The 24,934-nt window shown below is 36.5% G+C and overlaps 1 protein-coding gene across 2 annotated transcripts in view; it reads right to left on the bottom strand.

Annotated features, from left to right (window-relative positions):
- Positions 1–24,934, bottom strand: part of NDFIP2 (Nedd4 family interacting protein 2) — a 47,434-nt gene that overhangs the window by 8,126 nt on the left and 14,374 nt on the right. The window contains exons 2-6 of one of the 2 annotated variants that reach the window (XM_080374602.1): positions 20,328–20,484; positions 18,786–18,913; positions 14,840–14,899; positions 11,598–11,685; positions 2,474–2,598 (exon numbers count right to left, since the gene is read on the bottom strand). In XM_080374602.1, coding sequence (XP_080230728.1) covers positions 2,474–2,598; positions 11,598–11,685; positions 14,840–14,899; positions 18,786–18,913; positions 20,328–20,484 — 558 coding nt within the window. The remainder of the gene's footprint in view (positions 1–2,473; positions 2,599–11,597; positions 11,686–14,839; positions 14,900–18,785; positions 18,914–20,327; positions 20,485–24,934) is intronic. The other variant, XM_080374603.1, reaches the window with a different exon arrangement.

Genomic DNA, 24,934 nt, shown 5'->3' with positions numbered 1-24,934 from the left:
CAACTGCTCCTGTTAGTGACCATGGTAGACAGTTTTGTCCTCCCTGTGATGTGGAAGGCAGCTGGAGGGCAGGGTGTGATGGTAATGGAGACAGGTATCTGTGCCTTTACCAGACTCCAGACTGCATGCTTCACTGATAAAAAGACTAACCAAATGTCTCCAAAACTCACATAAGAAGTAGGAAGAGGGGATGTGTGAAAAGTGACCAGAAAGAATAAAGTAACTTATTTAGTAGCTCTGCACACTTTTCGTCCACTTCCCATCCTACTGTCATGCGGTATGTTTACTGCACCCTGCCACAGTGCTTCCCATTTGCCATTTCTAGGACATTTCAGTAGTATCAACCAAGAAATCACATAATTCAGGCATGTATTTCAGTTTACTCTGAAAAAGAAGATACTGGACCATATACACAACCAGATAAAACTCCAAGACATTTAAAGAACTCTAGATATAATTGTTACTTTTTTCTTCAAGTAACTGTGCACAGAGATACACGTTTTCTTCAGAATAAAGCCAGGCCATGTGAATTCCTTAAAGGTCTAATCCTGTACTGTATTCACTTCTATGGGTAATTCAAGAAAAAAATACTGAGAATTGCTAAGCTGAACTAAAGAATTTTTACTTACATTATCATTACATAAATACTAGCATTTCTATGACTGGGCTGAATAAACATTTTGACACTTCATTAAAATATCAAATGAATACTCAGTTCCCAGGAAGCTGACAATATTATTAATCCTATCTCACTTGATGGTCAGTGTTTTCAATTCTCTAAACATATATATCAATACACTTTTTTAAAAAAAGTTACAGTTTCATTTAATTGGAAAGAAGATCTACTAAAACCAGTATTTAAATAATGGCCTGTGTGCATTACTCTCACACTTTCTTTAGGCAGAAGTGGCCAAGGCTTCAGGATTTCTCCAACAGCAAAACTGTGCTTTTGTCCTCGTCCCCCCCTGCCCCGGGCCACCTGTAAAAACTGATACAGAGAAAGTACATGGGAACTTGGACTGTTTAGTAAAGTTTTGTACTACTAAGGCTGAGCGCAGAGGGCAGCACAAACCTTCGGAGGAGCTTGAAACAAAGGAACAGAAGAGTTTTGTGCACTCCCGAGTGCTTGTGTGTCACCATAAACAAAAATTGTTGACATACACCTTATGAGCTTTCTGCTGTTGTCTCCAGACAGACAGACAACACAGGATGATGACAGTCCTCACTATGAAAAAAACCTCACCCCTGAAGTCTCGGAATTGATCAGCTCTCATATTTTAGAATGAGAAACCGATTAAATACAAGAATTTAAATATAGTCTAGACTACAGTAATTCTTCAAGGAAGTTTAGCACATATGGATTTTTGTGTGTGTTACAAGAACATTTTCAAGCACACAGGAATAATAAAACTGACACAATAAGCAAGTTCTTCCCTCTGTTCAGTGTGTCTCAATGGAAGCTGAAAATATCCCCAACAAAAGCATAGTCTTCTTGCTCCCTTAAGATAAATTTCATTCCAAACCCTGAATTCCAACTAAATACACCAGAATCACATCTAGTCCAGTACCATTCCGCTGCCCTGGGGAAAAAAAAAAACAAAACACAACAAACCCACCCCAAAACCCAAAGCATGCCCTGGCCCCCTAAACCCAAGAACACAACCCAAAAAAAGAACAAAAAAAAAAAAAGGAAGAAAGAAAATCACTCAGCTCTAAGGAGTATACAGGACATGTCCAGGAAGGACCATGCAACCTCTTTTCTCTACAATCCTTGTACTACCATGCTAAGACTAAATCAAATTACTAGTGCACCCACACAGGAAAAAATAAATAAATAAAGCAGAGTTTGAGGGCATAAAAGGTAACTAAGTTATCCAAGACCTCTTTCTTCATTAAACAGGATGAGATTTTAAATGTTGTGTCTCACGGACAGGTAGAATTCAAGTTCAGAAAGAATCATTACATTTCACCTAGCATCCACTTAGTCAGCTAAGTAACTTCCCTTTGGCTAACATATCTTTGAAAAGTATTAGTCTTGCAGTGAAAACATAAAGAAATTGAGTATCTAAGACAGTAAAAATGTGACTCACTTCATACTCAATTTTTACTTGACTCAGTATAGATCTTTCATATAGGACACCATACTACCAGTAACTAGAATACCAGCTCCACTTCCTCTACAGGCTTTTATATACTTGTGCAAAGAATGAGTCATTCTGCATTTATTTTAGTGGAAACATGAATACGAAATGCTATGTCAGATAAAAATAGATTAACCTTCATCATTAGTAAGCATACATGAATATACAGCAAATAAATTCTCTACTGAAGTGGAAGTTAGGAAAATTCTAGGCCCTCTGTTAAGCACTGGAATTTAATATACTCGTTTTTAAACTCCATTATTATACATCCTTGAATAAATTGTTATTGTTTGGTTCTACAGAGTCTGTACAGTGTGCATCAAGAAACATACCCGTACAATCAGAATCCATTTGATCAGGGAGAGACCGAATCCACAGATTGCACCATACCTTCCAGCTATGGTGTTTGTTATACAGAAGGATAAACAAAATCCAATCCAGTTGAAAATAAATGCCACTATAAAATAAAAGAAACAGTTGCTTCTGTTAATTTGTATAGCTAAGCAAACAGACATAACATTAATTTTACTTTTAAACTAACAAGGACATGCTTACATAGTAATTCCCTTCCGGTAATTCAGACTTCCAGAGATTAACTTTGAACCCAGACATTCCCCATGGTATAGTCACTTAATAACAAAGCAAATGGTAAACAGGCTGGAACCTACCACTTTAAACAAGAGAAAATTCCAACATAAAAGAAAGTATTACATTGCTACAGAAATCTAACCAGGTGACACTAGACATAAAGAGTAAATGCAAACAAAGGACTGTAACACACAAGACTTGGATTAAAACAAAGAAAAAACCTTGCTACACTTTTATAACCAAAAATATAGTTATATGCACACATACGTGCATCTATCAAGGCTGCATATTCAGTGTTATGCAGTTTGGATCAAACAGAATAAGCTCTTGCTCTGTAAACATAGTATAGAAATGAAGATAAGTTAAGAAGCTGCTGTTTCATTGGTTACTGTCTTCTCTTTTAGATCTATATTCAAGCATAAGATGTAAGAAGCCTTGGAAGTTTTACACGGAAGCTTAAGAAATCAAGAAACAAGAAGGACATTGAGCATTACTACCACTGTTACTCCAATTAACTTTTACACAACTCCCAGTAGTTTTACAATTTAAAGTTTGATATCTTCATATGTACTCGGCAATCAACAACATAATTTGTACTGACTTCAGTTTGCGTGCAATAAGTGAAAGTGTAGGAATTCCCACTTAGGTGATGTCCCAGCTTTGGGAGTAAGTGAGGGCAACTAAAAAGAAAACCACCAAACAGAAGAGCTGGGAGAGCTGCTGGAAGATGACAATTCAGGAGTTCTGGAGAGGCCAAGACAGTGGAAAATCGGAAACATTAGAGAAGCCCACAATAAACACAAAAACTAATGAAGAGGCGAGCAAGGAAGGAGGGCAAAGGAGAAGAAAACCCCTGCACACAAATCCTTAATGTTTGAAATCCCCAAACTTAGGGAAAAAACAAAAACCCCACAAAATTCAGAGATTAAATTGCCACAGGAAAAAAAAAGGTCTCTTTTCACTAAAAGTTGGAACACAGAGCAAAACATTGGGAACAGAAAACAACAGTTTTCTTAAACAAAAGTCAATTTGGGAGGATTATCTATAAGCAACCACTTTTTTTTTTTTTTTTAATTTAAAACCTTGTTACAAATCCTCCAACAATCGATGTGAAGATGCAATGATTTGCACACAAATGCAAAATTAGTCTGTAAAACTGCAGTGAGATTCCATGAACTGTAAAGAAATTGAAGTTCCAAGAGAAGTTTTGGAAGACTTTACATCAACACAGTCACTTTTTAGAAGAGAGAAAACATCTCATTTCAGGCAAAGCCATAGGTAACAATAGATGGTGGCAAAGAGAAAGCTTACTTTTACACTAATTATGAATCTTTAAAAAACCCAAAGAAACACCATACACACAACAAAACACCCCAAACCCATAAATAACTCTGAATAATAATCCAAACTGGTATAAGGAAGGGGGTGGGGGTGGGGAATGAGAGCATTTCTATTACGTAAGAAATACAGAACAACATTGCGACCCTAACATCCTAACATTTACCTATATTTCCAAAACACCAGAAAAGCATTTACATTTGAGAAAGCCTGGATAACTTGTACTGAGAACAGGATTTCCCTGTTTTAATCAAACTCTCCAAATCCATACTTTTAAGAGTAACAGATTCATAAGCTAGTTCTGCAATGCATCGCTGTCCTTGTCTCAGCATAACAGCTTACTGTTATGTAAGTACATAATATCTCTCTCTTTCTTCCCACTACTCAAGCCACAAAGGGTGAATTTGATTATGGTTCCAAAGATAGGTATGTTAAAAGGGGCAGAAGGCAGACATGTTTCTAAAGAACTAAGCAGACTAGGGGAATTCCCAGAACTTAGAATTTTAATAGGCATATATTAAAAAATAAGGATTTTTATAGCACCTGAACCAATTTGTATGTGCCATACAAAAATTAGAGATTTCCCAATCATAAATATAGGAGGGAAAAAATATTAGTTCTTATAGTCAAAACTAAACACAATGACAATTCTATTTTCCTTTTGATGTGAGCTGAAGGAATATTCAAAATAGAATCCACAGCCACTGGATAAGTACTAGATGGATACTTAACACCAAATTATTTGCCCAGCTCTTGAAAGAAAAGACATCAGCACGTTCCAATGTTGTTCATAGTAGTTCTTCTTCCCTTTAACCACTGTGCTGTTCCATGGAGTTATACAATCAGACAATGCAAGCAGGAAAAAAAAAGCCTCAGATTCTACAAACATTGTAAACTAGCAAGTTTACACACCCCAATAAAATTGAATTATAAACAGAAGCAAGATCTCGCTATTTAAGTTTCTATCTGTAACCATCTACTGGAAAAATTCTGCAGTCAGGACCTAATCAGAATTCCCTGTCTTTAGCAGTATTCCACATCTGTAAAATCCAGGCAACATATTAGGGAGATTCTCTTAATGTTGCCTTGGTGTTGCAGCATTTTAACAAACTTAAGATGGCTGATAATATCTATATGTTTTCAACCTTTTCCATTGCTTCTCTCTCACCTCCCCAGTATCCTATTGCTATTCTGTCACTATCATCTTCACTGTCTCATTCTGTTGCAAAATGCGTAATTTCCTTTCAGAAATGCATCTCCAGCTTCTAAGCAGACTGCAACAAATGAGATTTTTATCTGTTTTCTGATTGTTTTTCTCTACATGAAAATTAGCCTCATCTACCAACCTGTATGTCTTTTTCCATCATGATTTCCATGCGCATACTAGGTCATGCAAGTTCTCTGAACTTTATGGCCTACACTGCATCTGGTAAGAGTTACTAAAGTTTATTTCTGTGTAATTCCTGTCTCAACTAATTACTAGAATGAAAGTTGTTTATAATTTTCATCCCTATATTGCCATAGAGAAGCCAGAGCACAAACTTCTCTATCAGGCTGAGGAAGAAAACAGAATGGTGAGGGAAGAGACTAGTAAAAGAAAGTGTCTGCTCTTCTCTAGAAGTATCAACTTCCTTCTCTCTATCTACTAGAGACAACTAAGTAGTAGTGCAAGTTTCTTACGGGAACAAATGTAATCCTCCACTATTTGCCTGCACCCACTTCTTTGTGAAATGTGAACGACACCTCTCAGCCTCATCCCTCATACCGCTTCAGCTTCCCATGACATCCTCATACAGGCAATGTTCCTGGTCTGACATTCATACACACTATCATAAAGAACAAAGCCATTCATAAAAATCTGATAGAAAGTCTAAGAAGCTGCTACAACAACATTGTGGTTTTAACTAAAAAGGCATTAACTTCTGTTTGCCCACCCTCTTCATGCAGCCAGGTTCTGTGTTCTTCTAGACTCCCACTACAAAACTAACCACTCTGCAACATGAATTGTTTCCTATCCCAGAGACTGCCAGTATTTATTCATACTTGAGCCCAACTTTCAACTACTGTCCTCTTTCCTTTAATAAATTGCAGATATTTAAATGAAACTCGGAATGACTGCACTGGCATCATTATTTCAGTCTCTTTATTGGCTACTCTAACACCATACAGACAAGTGGGACTGGTTAAAGTAAGGTTTTGAGGTTTATGCATTCCTGAAATGACAACAGGAGGAGAAAGTAAGTCTGTATTAATGTAATTCACATTAAAAAAAATATAACCATTTGAGTTATTTCATCATGCTAACAAAACTTATAATGAAAAACAGGTAAGAATTTTCTTTTTGGGAGAAGGCGGGTTGGACTAAAGGTCTTTTTTAATAAAAAGCCTTTTTCATATCCAGTTTAGCACCCACAAAAATTATGCTGTACTTGTATTTCTCTTTATGTTTTGTAGCAGGATAATCCCAGCCAAAACATAAAGCACAGGATGTTCTAAATGTTGTAAAAGTCTCAGAATCTGACAAGCAAAATATGGCTATCCAGCTATTTCCACACCTGAAGCCCTCTTCTGAGGGGCAGTGGTCAACATACGATTTTTCATATAAAAAAAATTAAGTCAGGAATTGCCGATAGATAGACTTGATTTCTAAGAAGCTGGAGTAAAATAATTCAACTTGGTTTTGACAAACAAGCTTGTATCCATTGCCATTCTTTATTCTCCCATAACTACAGGGGCACAACAAAGATGACGCACAAAGCTCTACTTTGTCATTAATAATTTATTTAACCCATGCTTGCTTTTTGTCAGCACTCATTAAGTTGCAAAGGAATATTGACACTTCCTTTCATTCTACTCCCACAATTTACAATAAATAAAACTTAGTTTTTCAAGTTAAGCAATCTCATGCAAAGGTTTTGAATTGTATGTATTGTAACACATCAGAAGATGCAACATACTGACAAGCATACTAGAATAAATCTGCTTTTTCTTCGATTGTTCTTGCATCTCACTTGCTGATCTTTTTTACTTCGCTTTCCACAGCTAGACATTAATCACCTGTCGTAAGTTTATATTCAGAATCTTGAAAAGATGCCAGAAAAATTGGTCTGAAGACCTACACTGGTTCCAAATTTTAACCATACCTCAACCCTGTGGTAAGACTATAATGGCAGCTATATAAACAAAAAGCAACTATGCCCAATTATATCCTTCACTCCCCGATTTGTTTGTCCAATGACTTGGTATACAGCAAACACCAAAAAACTTTGTTTCACACCTGGCCTAGGTTTACTAAGCATACTGCAGTAAGTAATACTTTCTAGATCTTCATGCACCACTAGAAATCACTATTCCCATTCCTGCACAGAATTTACTCTATTCTTGAACTGGGACACATTTTTGCTCCTTCCTGAAAAGCTCACCTAAATCTGTCTGATGATGATGACTAGAAGCATTTGCTAGCAACTTCAACAGACATGTTCAAAAACTTCCCTAGGCCATTGATTTCTACCACTTTATTACCCTTGTTAGTAAATTTTTCTTAATGCCCAACGACAAGCTTCCAATTATTCTGTATGACATCCAACGTGTATGGAGAAAAGATGTAAGTCAAACTCTTTCTACATTAAGGGGGAAGTCAGATGACTATATATGAAGGTCAGCCAGGCTTCCCTGATAACCAGGGAGAAATAAGCACTCCTAAAACAGTTCCTTTATCTCCTTTCACCATTTGGAATTTCAGTCAAATGACTTCCCCTCAGCTTCTCTTGCATGAAACGTGCATAACAGTTGTGATGTGGACACACAAGAAATTAGGTTTCCTAAATTCTCAGAGAGTAATCCTCCCACTGGAAATTTAGACTGTGCTTACCACTCCCTGGGAAGCATCAACAGGAGGCTGTGCTCACCCTGAGCTTGTGCTACAACTCTGCTTTCCAACCTGCACCCACGTGAAACACCTTCAGTAGATATCTTAGCTTGTATGCAGTTTATTGACTGACTGAAGCATCTAATAGTTTTGAAAACCGTATGAATATCAGTTTACAATATTTTGTTATGGCTATTATCTGTTCCAATATAGTATCCACATCATGAGATTTTATTGGTGCCAGTTGTACACAATGTTTATATTGCACAAATGTTCAAAAAGAACTAATCAGATCGATGTATGAGAACTTAAAACTCCAGCTGTATGATCAAACACTTTTTTCCATTTCTTTCTCCTTACTAACCCAGCTGTGAGGCTCAAATTAATATTAATTTTTCCTAGGTTGTAGGGACAACTCAAAACTCCCTTCCATGGTTTCATAGATCCAGATGAGCTCCACAATTCCTTCTGGGGCCCACAGGTTAAAAGGCTGCTTGATATATCTAAAGCAGTCCTTAAATATTAAGGAAAACCACATAAACCTTTTATTACTGCCCCAAACGACCTCCTTCACATAATCGAACCAGGATGAGCCAATCGGGATTCAAGACTTCCACTACAGGCAGACCAAGTACAAAAAGCAAACCCTTTGGGTCACAATAGTTAATTGCTCTTCACATTACTACTGTGTTCCAAATGGAAAGAAAAAGCTCAGAGATTCACCTTTTTTGTTATGCATGAAAATAAATACATAAATTTAAAAAAACAGCCAACCCACAAACCACTCTGAGAAACTCACGTGTTAACAACTTTCTCTGGCATTCTGGAAATTTTGTACTATGCTATATAAGGCACCGCTGACTTAAAAATACATAATAAATATATATATATTATGTGGTCTGATAGCATAATTTGCTGCATTTCACATTCATAGCAAAAATGAATACATTCATTAATGTATTTACCTCAAAATCGGAAACTGACAAACACCAGCCCTGACCATAAGAGAGCAGACTTTTTGCTCATCAACATAATCACAAATTTCAAGAGCAACATCAATTTCTCAAAACATATAATTTTACCACCTATTAGAAATAAACTTGTTTGTTTTCCAAATTCTTCCACTAAGTTTCTGAATCAAGTTCTAAAGCAAAAAAAATCACCACCTGTTCATGCAAAGGAATTTTATTCTTTAGAATTGTCTCATTCTACTTAGTTACGCTAAACAGAATCGTACTTTACAGCTTTGATGCGAAACAGTTTTATAACTTGAAGCACCAAGCTCCTAAAACAAACAAAAACTCCAAACAAACAGATCTGCCCACTAGATGGGCCCAAGATAGCAATTTTATGCAACTTGGGCAGCTACCACTAGATGGTAGCTACATATCATGAGTTGACTGTGATATGCTGGCAAACTCCATAAAAAGTTTATTTTATTATACTTCAGTTGACTAAAATGACATTTTACAAGCTAATTTCACTGGGTTTGTATTCCAAACAAAGGTAGATCACCCTCATACCCCTCCAAGATCTTTCTACCAACGCTGTACATAACAGTCACAGGAGGATGTGGGAGAGCACATCTGGAACAAGCCACTCGTTCCATGCTCCTTTCACTACAGAACAGCTCCTGACACCGTTCTCCTGCATTTTAACTGAGCAAGCGAACTTATTCTAGGCTCTCTGTGATGTGCCACCTCTACTTGAAGTGTTTAAACATATCCCACTCAGAAAAAACCCAGAAGATAGCCATACTGAAAATTTAATTTTAATTCCTGCTCTCTTAATCTCCACACATGGAGACTTTTCCCTCCTTATTAGAGGGACAGAAATACACCACCCACTATTTATGATCTACTCTTGTTAAACTAAGCTCATTTTTCACTTAGTTCTCTGATTTCCCCAAGAAAAACTACTGAAATTCAATTAATCTTCTTTTATTTAAAAAAAAAATTAAATTAGGTCTATAAATGCTGAGTTTTTGTGAACTTTTCATATCATGAACATAAACAACAAGCAAATTTGTAAATTATCAATTTCCATATGTACCCAGTATCCATAACAGCCACCAGAGATCCCAATTAAACATACACTTGTATAAATATCTTGCAATACGTAAGCACTCACTTTATGCATTTCATTTATAGGCAAGCAAAGCTGGCATTAACATAGTCTCAGAATAATTAAGAAAATTATGAGCTACAGAGCATTTTTATCAAATGTGTAAAAGCAGTGCTCTGTGAAGTCAATCTCGGCTAAACAGCTGTTTGAAAAGAAAGTTGCCAGTTTACCCAAGTGAACAACTGCACTCCTGAAGGAGGACACAAGGTTCTGGGCATGCAGTTTCAGACAACTGTGATTTTAAGGACCTAAAATATATTGGAGCCAGCCAACAATCCGTTTGACCTCCAAGTGCAGTGCTAATGAAGGTCTGAACCAGGACTTAATAGCAGGAACAAGTCACACAATACAGAACTTAAATAGGTTAAATACAGAAAGTTGTAGCACATAGGGAAGGGGAAAAAAGGGAAAAAGATAAACTAAGCTATACCCTTCTTTGCCCCCATGAATATATAACCTTTCTATGATACAACTACACAAAGAGGCCAGACTACAAAACTCTCTTTGCTACCCTATATATATCTTTATATAATTTGTTATGCAAGGTAGACATATTTTTATTGCAAGATGACATCACCACATTGCCCCAGTACACCATACACCAACATGAAAAAACAAACCAACACAACCTTCTGTGAAAGTTCGGTAACCAGTACCTGTAACAGTTAAATAAAAAGACTGTGGAGGACACTAAAGAAAAAAGAACTAAGAAGAGATTTATGTTGAAAGACAAAGGAGATTTCAGTGGATAATCAATCAGCTTTCATCCTGATGGAGAACAGCAAAAAAGAACAGCTACATCCCCAACACCAAGCTTTCCTCCAGGCTGTCAAACACATTTATTTCAGAAAAGGAAAATAACCACAGAAATTAGAAAGAAATATGCATTTGGTAAAACAGAAGCAGCTTCATTCTAGGAGTAACTTTGAGTGGCTAAATCTAACTTTGCTCAATGTGGTACATAAGTTACAAGACATGCACAGTGCACACACACAGTACCTGAAGAAGTGCTATAGCAGTGCTGGTTGCAATCAGACGTTACCCGAAGACAGTACATTTTTATATGCTAGTGGTTAGTTCAACCTGAAAATGAGCATGGTTGGATTTGTTCAAACCCACAGCTATTTAATTCACTACACTAACATCAGAAACTTTTCTATGGCACACCATCTCTGTTTCAGATTTTTTCTACTTAAAAATCAATTGCTAGATTTCTGTGATCCAGGCTTCCATTCAAGTTGGTAGTCCAACTAGAAGGTGACAAAATTTCCCAATTTACAGGGAACAGTGCAGCCTTGCTATGCCTCAAAACACTTACTATGATTTTACTTTAACCCCTTACCTGTGACAGATGCCACAGAAAAAAATGTGCAACATATTTACTACATCTGGAACAGGAAGTATTTGTGTACAGGTACGAAAGATCCATTCATTAAAAGTACATTAATGCAGTTTATCACAGCTACCTTTTATATTCCGTAGAAAAAAAGGTACAATTAAGATATACCTCAGTAGGACTGGGATACAAGATAACTTACTGAAAAATGCCAACATGAAGATGCCATCATTGCCCACTCTAAGCTGATCTGCATCACTGAAATCATCCCGTGGTGGATACTCTTCTTCCTGGATTTACAGGTTAGTGATAATTTAGTGAAAAGTTTATTTTAGAATAACTATCTGTAGGATTAAACTATTAATTATGTTTCTGAAGCTAGATGAAAATTGACATTTCTTTAACACGTCCACATCAAGGAAGTTTAAAAGGAAAATAATTCATATCTATAAAACAAGTCTTATTTCTTGCTTATATTGATAGAGCCCAAATTTTCTCTACGTTTCTCTACAACATATGTACATACTGCCTGTTCGTCTTAAGTGAAGACAGAAATTATTTCAGATGAACATTTTGACAACTGAAACCAGCAGAAATCTTTTTTTTACTGTAACTGTCTTGCTATGAAGGCCCAGCTATCAAGTATTTTTTTGAAAATACTTAATACACATCACATAGTATGTTCTGTCTTTTTCCTGCCAGAAAAGTCTTTAAGCTTCTAAAAATATGAAGTTTTAGAGTAAGGTTAGTATCTTAACATAAATTGCTGATGCAACAGCACTGCACTAACCAAGCCGTCCATACTATACCCACAGAAAAAACATACGCAAAGCAAGGAAAACCTCTAGGGACACTAGAGGGCGCGAGCACATCAGAAGTGTGTAGAAGTCTTCTGAACTCAAAACCCACAAAACTAAACAGAGATGTCAGCCAAATCGATCCAAAGACTTCTCCCATCGTGTCAAAACACTAGATCTTCAAAAACTGAAAGTATGAGTTTGTTTTGTTTCTCAGTACTTGATTTTCAACAGAACTTGGCAGATCTTATATATGCAGTTCTGCGCACAAGTAAAAACATAGCTGCAACAGTAGACTGACAAATGTGAAAGTCTTCATGATCACGGGACTTAACTAAAGAGAGCCTAATAAAAACTGTAAAAACAGTTAAACACACCATTTTTATACATGAGTTACATCAAAACAATGCCGGATGATACAAATTAAATAATGCTGTCAGCAACAGTTATATGGTATAGACATAAGCATGAGTAACATTCTTTTCCTACTTTTTCTCCAATTAATCATAATGTATTAGAATTGAGATAATAAAGTATTAAAAAAAATAAATCAAAGGAGATCAGTTCAAGTGAGATTTACTTAGCTGTTTCACCCACAACAAACACTTAGTACTGAAATAACGTAATCCTGATTTTAACATTATTTAGTCAATGCACCAAATGTTATTCTGTATATTAAGTTCATAACTAAAAGGGCATTAGAACAATGACAGTGATCTATAGCTCTGTCATGTGATTGACATGTTCACCTTTGTCAACACAGCAAAATAGTTTTCCAGGGTATACCAATCATGGTTAAAAATGTGCTAGCATGAACTGTACCAACTCAAGGCAGCCAGTCTCACCCTTTGCAAGATGGCCATGAAATTCTAGCTGTGCTCTTTATTTCAGATTAACCAAGACCCTGTATCAGATAACTTTAAACACTGCTAATCAGACAGACAACTCCAAGGAAAGCACAAAAAGCTAGCTGAATGAAAATCTTAAGTGGCTATAATTCAACTCTACATAATTTCAGGTGTCCCTAAGTGACAATGAAAGCATTAGTTTATTTAGCTCAACTTTGCTGCAGCTGCAAGACTGATGGGAGAGGAGAAGGGGAAGGGTTGAAAATGCGTTAGAGCTGCATTTGAATGTGCTTATCTCTGAAATATATGCCACAGAAGTTCCTTTTTCAAGTCAGGACAACAAAAAATATTTTCAATTTGAATTTCAGAAGGTCTATAAACACCATACAAAACAATGTTTGGACTTCTTTTTAAACTGTCTGCTAACTACTGTTATTCCATACTGGCATTTCTAAACCAATTAGTGAATTATGCTCTATGCAAAGCATTGCTTCAGAAAAAGAAAATTTTCCTCAACTACAGTAACAAGTTTTAGAGGTTCCTCTATATGCACAGGCCTCTCTACAGCTTACACATGTGAGAAACACAGGTGTGCTGCATCCCAGGGACATGAAATCAGGCATTTGCAAGTAGGCACTGTTGCAGGAAGCATGAATGAGTTGTAATTTATCATATGCCTTGTTAAATAGGAATTATATTAAACTGAGTTCTATTTACTGTCTCCAAAAACTGGCACATGAAAATTATCAGAATGTTTAAGAAATGAAATAGTTTCCTGCACTTGAATCATGTTCAACCTATATCTACATCATTTAGTATTACATGGGTTTATGACCAATCCTGCAGACAGAAGACACTAACTGGCCACTGCTCAAGGCCTGCTAATATTGGCTGTCCTTCACAGTGCTCTCATTTGATCTAGTTGGTGCCACCTGCCTCAGAATTTCTTCAAAATATAGTTGCCTGCCACCATTTACTAAGGAATGAAAAGGGACAATGAAGAATGACTGTCCTCTCTCCTGATGCTTAGAACTAAATGTAATTTCAAAGTAATACTTCTATTAATGTTAACATTTTTATCAAATAGAATAATTATATTTTTATATTTTTTCTTTTTAATAAGAATGGCATATAGCAATACATACAAATCCATAAAATAGACAATACTGTTCAGTATCTCAAATTGGGTTTTAACAAATTTAGCCATGTTAAGGATCGGGAACAATACTTCTTGTTTGCTAAATGTGCTGAGATATGTATAAACAGAAAACTCACTGCTCCTATGACCAGAGAAACATCTAAACAGCAAAATATATTATCAACATAAATGGTATGTCACACAGTAATTCCTATAAGCAATGAACATAATATGGTACACAGCAGCTACTGAAGTAATGAAGCACCTATTAACTCCTCTGAAACTACAGTGCTCTCTGTAGTACTCTGCAAAAAGAGGACTGTTTTTCCCCACCAATACTTTTTAACTTCTTTCAAATTGAAACCTAGCATGGTGTACAGTGAGATGACCACCTTTAAACAAGTAAAGAACCCAAGTTTTCAGGAACTGCTTGGATAACTAAACTGATACAACTCTTCTCAATGCAGTGGATTTACAGAGAAAAACTTCTGAGGAAAGGGTCAAATTACTCAAAAAGCCCCATAAATGATACCTTCAGCATACAAAACAATATGGAGAAGTTAATCATGGGAGAAAAAAGGCATAATGAACCCCAGAAGCAGTTGTTTGCCAGCAGGAAAATTCATAGTTAAAGTCTAAACTAGAGAGAACTATACCATACCTCTGGACGACTGAGGAATATTTCATCAAACAGACTCCTAGACTCCCTAAACTGGGCGTGCTAAGCATGTAAAAACAGAAAAACATAAGACAAATGCAACTGAAAAGCATTAAGTAAAAGCCATTCATTGCAACATACAAACAAGTCATTTAACTGTTAGTAATGTTTTTATGCATTTATATTGACCATTCAAAACTGACCTTGAGAATTTGAAAAGGAAAACATCAAAAGCCAGGGTAACTAATCCTATCACTACTGATGACATAGGGCTGCTGTAATTCTTTACTACGTTGAGCTATCTGGGAGCATTTGAAAGTAGTAAATGTTTATACACAATCTATTCTTGTAAGACAAGCTACACAAAAACTACAAAAACAAGTACTGAAAGTTTCAGTAAATGCTCAGTTTAGATTATTCATACAATCTGTGGATGCAGGGCCTATGACAAAGTTTTTAATGTGATCATATTCATATTTTTTTTCTAAGATCCCTACATGATCTGGGGAAAAAATATGAAAGCTCTTTATTAAATGTGCTGCTTTTTTTTATACCATTTTCCTCTCTTTTGCTCAATGAGTAGGTTTGTAGCCTTCTTTACTAGCACACTTCAGACTATACAATGAGAGAATTAAGAGCTTCATGTATCACTCAAGGTAATAGAAGTTCAAAGGACTTTTCCCAACTGCTCACAATTACATTGAAAAGGCAATATATCCCCATTTTACAAGAAAGAAACTAGAGGCACAGATCATAGCAGAGTTCACAGTGATAAGAGCACTAATTTCATAAGGCTGAAAATAAAAAACAAAAAACTTGCATGTTAAATCATTTGTATGTGTTTTGCAAAGTGTGTAATATACAAGTCAGATACTGCCTGCAGCTGTCACTGCTTGTAATCCCAAGGCAGCAAAAGTGAGAAAACAATTAACTACATAGCAGTCGTGCAAAGTTTAAGTCACTTATCTGTTCTTCCACAGGTATTCAGAGCTAAGGATCAAAATCCTTCCCCTCAAGATGGCAAACCATTACTCTAACCGTAACATGACCTTTTACCACTATTTCGGTCATCTGCCAGATTAAGACAGTCTTATTACACAGTCTTAGTCCACCCCAGTGTAAGTCCATCAGAGGTATTAAATAAAAGGGATTTTGTGGCAGTACCATGTGGTGATGTAATTAAAATGGCATTAATTAAAACCGCGCTAGCATATAATTTTAGTATCATCTACAAAACCAGATTTCAGCTTCGACATTTCTACTTTTTCCCCAAATCTCCACTTTGCAACCTTAATACTCTTTCTTTAATATAGCTTGTCTGTGTGCATGCATGTGCTTAAAATAAAAAACCAAAAAACAGAGCAGCAAACCAAGCAGGAATTTATCAAACTTGAGATCTTTAGCAGTCAGCAGGACTGTGGCTTTTAGGTAAACTAAGTAGATTTCTGATACTAACTTAGTACTGCTGTTAAGTCTACAACTTTTTAGCCAATCGCTCCTTTGAAGGAATGATGGTGTGTTCCTACTGATACTTCATCAGTAAAAATTATTGTGGTGTCAGCACCTAGTTCTTGCACATCAAGTTCTACTGTGTGGTTTGGAACAGCAGACTATGTAAGAGTTTACTTTCCACTTTGTCACCATATCCTACTCTCCTGCCTCTTAACTCCAGACTCCTTCTCCCTTTCTGCTCCTCTTTTCTCACACACCACCTTCAGCTCCTTTCCCAGTACCACATTTTGTCCCCACTTGGGTTCCTTTCTCCACCAACCCGTTTATCCTTCTCCCTCCTGTTTCTTATTTAAATCTTACTGTACTTCCTCCATACCACTGCTCGTCATTCACTCTCGCCTTTCTTTACTTATTTTGACTCAGATGCATCCTCTCTGACCCCTGCCTGTGTTCACTTTGAGCCAGTTACCTCCTTGCTCAACCAAACCCAGACTTCTCTTCCCACATGTAAGCTTCAGACTCATTGTCCTTCTTCCCTCCACCTACCATTGATACCCATGCAGTTGCATCAAGTGGTTTTCCCCTTCTAATCAAAGGTCAAGAATAATAAAACTACTTCAGGGCACACCAGAAATCCCATTTCTCAGTTCCAGTGTTTTCACCAAAAGCAATCAAGAGCAGTCATAAAGTGGATCTACTTCTAGTCCTGTAGTTCTACTCTGTTACAGGACTTTTGAGAATGTTCTCTGTGGACAGCACATCTGCAGTGCTATGAGCAGTCTAAACTTGTTCATGCAAGACAATCTCCACACATTTACTAAACTTGAAGGTGTACATATCACGTGTGGAAACTCATTTTTCAAAAACTTGTAATTTGGCCAAAACCAGGTAGATCTTCTGAGGAAGGGCAAAAGATGTTTCTGATTCAGTGAACTGAACCTGCGAGAAACAGTTCTCCAAAGTAAAAAAAGCTTAAAATGACAAGGCAAAAAACACAGATTGTTTTGGTTTTTTATCCTTAGTTTTATTCTTGAAATTGGCTGAACCCCAGCCTGAGGTTTTCCCTGTGAAATTCAGGTCATGGAACATTGCTTTTATGTCTGTAACTTTCACCTCACAAGATTCTAGACATACAAAGTTAAAAGCAACAGGAATGTTGCAAGAGTTGCACATGTCCTGTCTGAAGCATCATAGAACTAGTAATGGTATCCTAAAAGTTAAAAGTTTGGGTTGCTAATGTTCCAAGCATGTTTAAAAATTTATAATTTCAGATTGAAGGTTTATTAGTGACTAGTCACAGACTATTATTTCAGCAAAAGTTTTACTTACATAACAAGCAGTAAAGGACAGACTACATAGCATACATGCTCCTGATAAAACAGCTAAAGGCTTATAACTGGAGATAATCACCTTATAGGAAAAACTTGGCAAGTAACCAAACGTCCCTGGTTCCCTACCCTATTTAGTAAAACAGATTTGTGTAACACCTCCATTAGCAATGTTACACAAATGCACTTTGACCTTAGCTGGGCATACCTTAAAATGACTGCTGTACACTGATCACTGCACAACAGTTAAGGAAGGAATAGCTTCCCACTGGGTGAGCAGAATTTTTTTTCCAGTCACAAGCATACTGCAGTTAGTAAGATTTTAAATGCATCTCAAATGCAATCACATTTGATCTCAAGGCGGACATTTTCAGTGAAAGCACTGGAAGCCTAATTTGGGTATAGTATGTTATGGCCAACACTACCAAACAGTAGAATTTCCACATTCCAAAACTTGGGAGGAAAACAAGAAGAACTTTACTTACAAAACTAACATTTAACACTAATTGCAGGTATCAATTTCCTATTTTGAAGACTGTATTCTTTATAATGTTAATTATTATAAAACTATAAATACTGAATATATACATACCTATTACTTAATTTACTGTTTACCCCAACTTGTGGTGGTGCTTTCCTTTTTTTAAGTACTTGGAACATATCTTTGAACTTAAATATAAAAGTTTTCATGGACCAAACAACAGGAACCTTTCCTTCTAAAAAAGATCTTCATTATTTGGGGTTTTGCGCCTTCCAGACTCTTCAAATTCTTCGTTTTCTCTGAAAATCTACTTTGTTTGGTTTTTGGGGTATTGTTACCATCTGAAACACTAAATACCAGCAATAACTCTACAAAATAACATTAGCGGTGGATACCTAATTAAAAGGTGATGAACAACAGCATAAACCATTAAAACAGGACAAAATTTGGCTTTTAAAGCTCTTTAGACAGCAGCTATGCCTTAGAAAAGAGTGAATGTAATAACGCTTTTCATAGTATTTTACAATTAACATACACTATCTATACAAAACATAAGCATCTAAAATATTTAAATCACCAGCCCACCATTATTTTAATAAATAGGCTATAATATGGGCCCAATTGTTACAAATAATTAATTAGCCTAACACATTCACAAACTGAAATAAAGCGGAACTGTATCACTTACTCGTTGGGCAACTTCTGCTGCAGCAGCTGCCATTGCTGCAGCTTTGGCCTTCTCTGCTTCATCGTAAGTAGGAAGAGAGGTAGCTACACTGTATGGAGGTGGTACAGGATAAAATTCATTGTGTGTTTCTGTTCAAAATAAAAGAGGTTATGTCTTTTCAAGCCAGAAAAATGTCAATTATTTTATTTTAATATTAAATTTTACATGCACGTAACTTCTGAGCTTTAAACTATATTTTTTTCAAGAGGCTGAAATTGTTGATATCTGTATTTCAAGTTCTTGGAAGTTTAAAAAAAAACAACTTTATTTTTATAAAATAAAATAGTGAAGAGCTTGATGGTGCTTCTAGTTGCTACTCAAGGCAGAAACCTTAACCTAGATACTGCAAGGAGGCAACAAATTTATAAACAAGAAATTGTATTTGCTGAGTTACATCCCTAGGTGTTCCAACCAAATGCTTTTTATCAAATCATACAAGAGACATGCACAGAAACACCTTTAAAAAAAGCTTTCCATTATCAACAGCAATTAGTTACTTGAGTCCAGTAATAATCATGCTGCATTTTTATTAGCATGGTCTTGTTGCTAACTCCAGTTGTTCTGTGAAAGTAATTTTTTTCCCCAGGATTTCAAATTCACCACATTCTTTTAAAAATGTTCCTCCTATCAAAATGGACCACAGACTTCATTGTTATATATTGAAACAGTAAAACATCATCATATATAATAGAACTATTAACAAAATTAATAAAAACAATTCAAAACACACCTTGATCTTGCTCCTACGGCCAGCAGTAGTTTGTAACAAGATTGCTTATGTGGCAAGAATTTGTGAGCACAGGTCATATGGTAAAAAGATTTACCAGCACACCAACATAAAGATGTCACATATAGGAATAATTCTGCGTAGCTATATATTTGCTTAAACAGGGACTCTAATGTAGCCTGCTGTTCAAGTCTCCCATACCCCAAAGAAAAGTCACAATCTCATGAGAAAGGGAGTAGTGAATAAATGGAGAAAAAGACCCTTGTTACTCTATTTTCCACGAGAAGTTTTATCAAGAGCCTTTAAAGCAAAATGAATCTTTTCATGGCGATATGTTCACCAAACAATGGCACACACTTAAGCCGTTCGAGTTTTGACAAATCACTGCTCTGTTGGACTTTTTTGTTGTTGGGCTTTTTTTCCTTTTTTTTTTTAAAGAGGCAATGAAAATTGCTAATGAGGTCTAATAATGGAGCACTACTCAAAGATGTAGATTAAATGTGGAACTGTACTACATGCAGACTTAAATAAAACCTATTATACTAATTAATGAACATTCATTTAGCCTAGTAATTTGGAACAATCATTGTAATTTAGAAGTGTGCTTCTTCTGAGCAAACCAGACAAAGAGCTGTGCATGAAAGCATAGCTTTTTACTGCAATTGCGTGTGTAGGACAAAAAAAACCCCACACCATACCGCAGCATCATACCACTTTGAACCAAATGCTGATTCATACACACTCCTCCCTGACAAGCTGTTATGTAAGAAAAATACCTGAGGTTGCAGCTGCTTCCACAGCTATGCTACAGTAAGGTGGAGGGGAAGTATCTGCTTCAGATAAGGCTGCTGTCTGGGGAATCTGCGTTGTCTCTGTAGACGTGGAAGGCTGCTCAGCTGCTGAAGACTCTGGGGGATCATCCTCATTGTGAAGCTTAGAAGGAAAACACACAAATTTCAGACACATTTAGGGAGTACTTTCCATGACAACCTAGTGCTTGCAGAACGATCTTCAAAAAACCAAAAATGATTAACAAAATGGCACGACTACTTTAAGTAGTTCAGTTAAATCCCTTTAAGCAAACGGCTGAAAATAATCTTAACTGCCTTCTTCCCCCCTCCCAGAAATGGATTTATTTTCATCAGTGGTTTCTTCTCATCAATGATGTTCAGATTCTTAAAAATCTGGGGTTTTTTAATGTTTACTATATATGGGAAAATGCTGACTATAAAATACTTTCTATTATATGAATATTTTAACATTATTACATTTTTTCCTTAAACATATTCATTAAATGTATCAACCTATTTTATAATACAACATGTAAGCAACACTATCTTTTATTGTATTAATATAGAAGAAATTAAGAAAATAAGACACATTTCTACTTCTGTAACTGGGATTTTTATACACTTGCATCTTGTCAGAGAGCTTCTCTGCTTAAATTCTAAGACTTCTCAAAATATTCTGCTTTTATTCACAGTCTGGAAAGAATCCTTTCCCTGTAAAACTTTAAGTTGCTGGTTTGTTTTTTTTTTTTGTTTGGGGGTTTTTAATGCAGTTTTAAAAGGACATGCCCAGTTAAGCATATACAGAAATAAGAATTTGGACAATCAAGAATGTTAGTTAAAACCGAAATTCAGATCCAGCAACTAATATTGTTTCTTAGAGAAGATATGTTTTATTATTACAGCTAGAGAAGGTATTTTTGATTATTTTAGCTAACTTGATAGTGTTTAGAATACGAACCAAGCTTTAAGAAGGAAAAGTACTAACATTAAAGAAAAAAATGCTAGTTTCCTCTAGTGTGAACTACAAGATGCCTAGAAGACAATTACTGAAGCACCATGTTTAAACCCCAGAATATAAGATTAGTAAGACGAACAGATCTCAAAAAAAATCCTGTAACTTCAAATCAGTAGTTTCTATGAACACCCTACAGAAAAATATTATTTTAATTTCAGTAACAAAAATATTAAGAATACATCTACGTTAATTTCACATTAGGCAAAGTACAATCAGATTACTGAAAAAAGCACATTCTGTGAAGAATGAACACTAAATTCCTTGTTAAGTAGTGTAACATTCACACCAAAATTGTTTTGTATCCCAAAGTTCACAGAATGACTGAGGTTGGAAAAGACCTCTGCAGTCCATCTGGTCCCAAAGCCCTGCTCAAGCAGGGCCACATACAGCCAGTTGCCCAGGACCATGTCCAGATGGCTTTTGAGTACCTCCAAGGACAGAGACTCCACATCCTCCCTGGGCAAACTGTTCCAGTGCTCAGTCACCCTCACATTATTCAAAAAAGAGTTCAGAGAGAGCCTGGGAACCTCCTGTGCTTCAGTTTGTGCTCACTGCCCCTAGTCCTCTTCACTGGGCACCACTGAAAAGAGCCTGGCTCCATCCTCTTTGCACCCTCCTTTCAGATATTGATAGACACTGATGAGACTCCCACTCCGGACAGTCGCTTCTCCAGGCTAAACAGTCCCAGCTCTCTCAGCCTGTCCTCATATGTGAGATGCTCCAGGCCCTTCACCATCTTGGTGGCACTTTGTTGGACTCTCCCCAGTATGCCCAGGTGTCTCTTGTACTGGGGAGCCCAGACCAGGGCACAGCACTGTTGCTAAGCAGAGGGGAAGGGTCACCTCCGTCAACCTAATGGCAATGATTTGCCTAGTGCTGCCCAAGGTACCATTGGACTTCTGTGCAGCAAGGGCACAGTGCTGGCTTGTGTTCCAAGTTCTGCAGGTTACATACTCCATGCTTTTCTTTTTAATGAAAAGTAAGGATAACAGCAGAATTAGAAGCATAGAAAACATTTCAACAGTAGGCAGGAAAACTGAAAAAAAAAAACAGTTCAAGGGAAAACCGAAAATGCTTCAAAAGAAGTTAGTGCAACAGAACAACTGCAGCAAAATTCTCATATGGCTTCTACCACACTCTTCTCTTCATGTGTGTCAAATTAGAAAAAGCGATAAAGTTACTTGCTAAAGCATTTTTCATCATTTTTCAGGAGTCCCTCCAAATATTGTATTCAGACAACTATAGCTTAAAGGGTTTATCTATACGTATAAACTACATATATATGCACACATATGTAAGTATATATATACGCACACAGGCACAATACACACAAGCACATATTAACCCCTATCAGTTCTATTGAAGGTGACACTGAAGGGTTTTGTGCACTGAGCAATCAGATCATTCAATGGCTAATCAGTGATCCAGAAGAAGTAGCAACCTCAGAAATACGCATAGACATTTAGGGTAATTAAGACCAAAGAAAACAAAACCACTTAAAAATAACCTAATATATTCAGGGATACAGAAAGCAAGTACCTCACCACAACAACCTGGTCTATGAGCAGGAGAAGTAAACCCTAGTTAATAGATTTCTGTCCATTACCTCCATTCTTCCTCTCTTTTTACTCTCCACTTCAATCACTGCAACTTTTTTCCCCTACTAAACCACAGTATGTGCTGTCACTGTCCTGAAGACACACAGATCCACAGCAGCCCATTGCTCAAAAAGAATATTAGTACTCAAAACCCACTTTGCCATTACCAAGGAAATTAATTTTGTCTGTCTTATACATGCTTTCATGAAAGTTACCTTTCTCCAAATCATCTGTAATTTAGTAACAGTTACAAACAGTGGATGTAACATGAGGATGGGAGAACATGCACATGAGACTTCTTGCTTTCAAAGACCGAGTTAAGTCATTCAATTGTATAGCAACTGCAATTAGGAAACAGAAGAATTCCATCCTAAAGGCTCCATACAAAAGAGTCCCATTATGCCCTTTAGTGAATTCAAAAGGTCTCTATTTTGTATAGGACTCCCATTCAGGAACCAAGCATTTCTTGTCTACTATACAGATCTTTTGGAAATTCTCAAAGGCAGCAAGGTTATCCTAATGCAGCAACTTAAAGAAAAATTCTAAGACTCCTTACAGAATACCCCCATCATAAAAATAACAAGAAGTGGATTACACAGCTTGAGCATTTACAGCTAGAATAATAAACACAAGTTGTTCCATGAACAGAAACCAGCTTTTGTTAGTTCTTGTTCAAGCATCCTGTCTCCTAGCCTCACCCCAAGGCAGTAACTTCAGCTCCTCTCAGGGGACTCCACTGGGGTAAAACCCATACCAGAACAATAAATACCTACAACTGCAGCAGAACTTGCCCCAACAAGCTGGAAATTTTGCCTGTGCCAGCAGGGCAGACAGCACTAGTTATATCATTTTGTCTTGTAGCAACTCTGCCTTGCCTTCACAGGGCACCGATTCTCCTCTGTGAAGTCACCAATTTGCTTGAAACCAGTAGGAATCCAACTACCTTTGAGCCTCCCCCTTCCCGTTTAATTTTGGCTTATACTGGCTGGTAAATTTAGAAGTTATTTTTGGAGACAGTGGAAGAAGAGGCCTGACACTCTGCATAGGTTTCATTGCCATAGAAACCAAGTTAAAAACACTCTGAAGGGAACAGAAAACATCTGTTTCAAGGCATCACTTATGCTATGTACTTAAATGTTACCTGAAACAGCATTTAACAGTAAAAGTATAGAAATCATATCTAAGATTATTTTGTCCAGTTTTAAAATTAAAGGACTAAGGAGAACTCACAGTTCATCATCCCAGCCCCCTCCCAAGCCCCCAGTGAACCATCATATGGTAGTAAGCAATACAGCTGTTTTTGCCAAGATTATGGTCAAAACAATTGCCACGACCTACTAAACTACAGACAATTGTAAATTAATACCTTCCCCTGCCCCCCCCACCCTCACATTTTAAAAGCAGGACAGACACATTTTTCTCTTCACATCTTGGTCTGTACACAGAGTATCTGGCTCCTATATAGGAGTTTTACAATTACAAAAAGAGAACACTTTGTTATTAGACATCTTAGTCTTGAATTGTTTACACAAGGATTTCAATCCCTGCTTTCACAGCCCTCAAACTACAGTACATTACCAGCTCAAAAGTCATGATGCTCATATTTTCAAGATATATCTATGTTAGGATACTTAAAATTACAAGTTCAATTCAGGAGCAATGGCTCTCCTGCCACCAATGACTCAAAATCCCACAGTAACCATTAAAGAGCATATAGTACAGGAAAACATTAGTTACCCTCACATGATTTTTAGCCTATACGATCTTCAGTTTCTTTCCCAGAAAAGTACTATAAAACAATGATTCACTATTTCATTTCAGAAGTTGCTTAAATCAATGTCAGCCTTTTCAGCACCAAAATATCATGGAAAATACAGCTATCTTATTATAATTATTAATTAAATTATTTCTTTAAAGAAATACTGCATCTCCTCCTGCAATTTATTTCCTTAAGTTTGTAATTTTGTTTGTGCAATTAT

The sequence above is a fragment of the Falco punctatus genome (assembly GCF_963210335.1).
Source record: "Falco punctatus genome assembly, chromosome: 2".
NCBI classification, from domain to species: Eukaryota; Metazoa; Chordata; class Aves; order Falconiformes; family Falconidae; genus Falco; species Falco punctatus.
The sequence above is the reverse complement of the archived record's forward strand: the minus strand, read 5'-3'. Positions and strand labels throughout refer to the sequence as shown.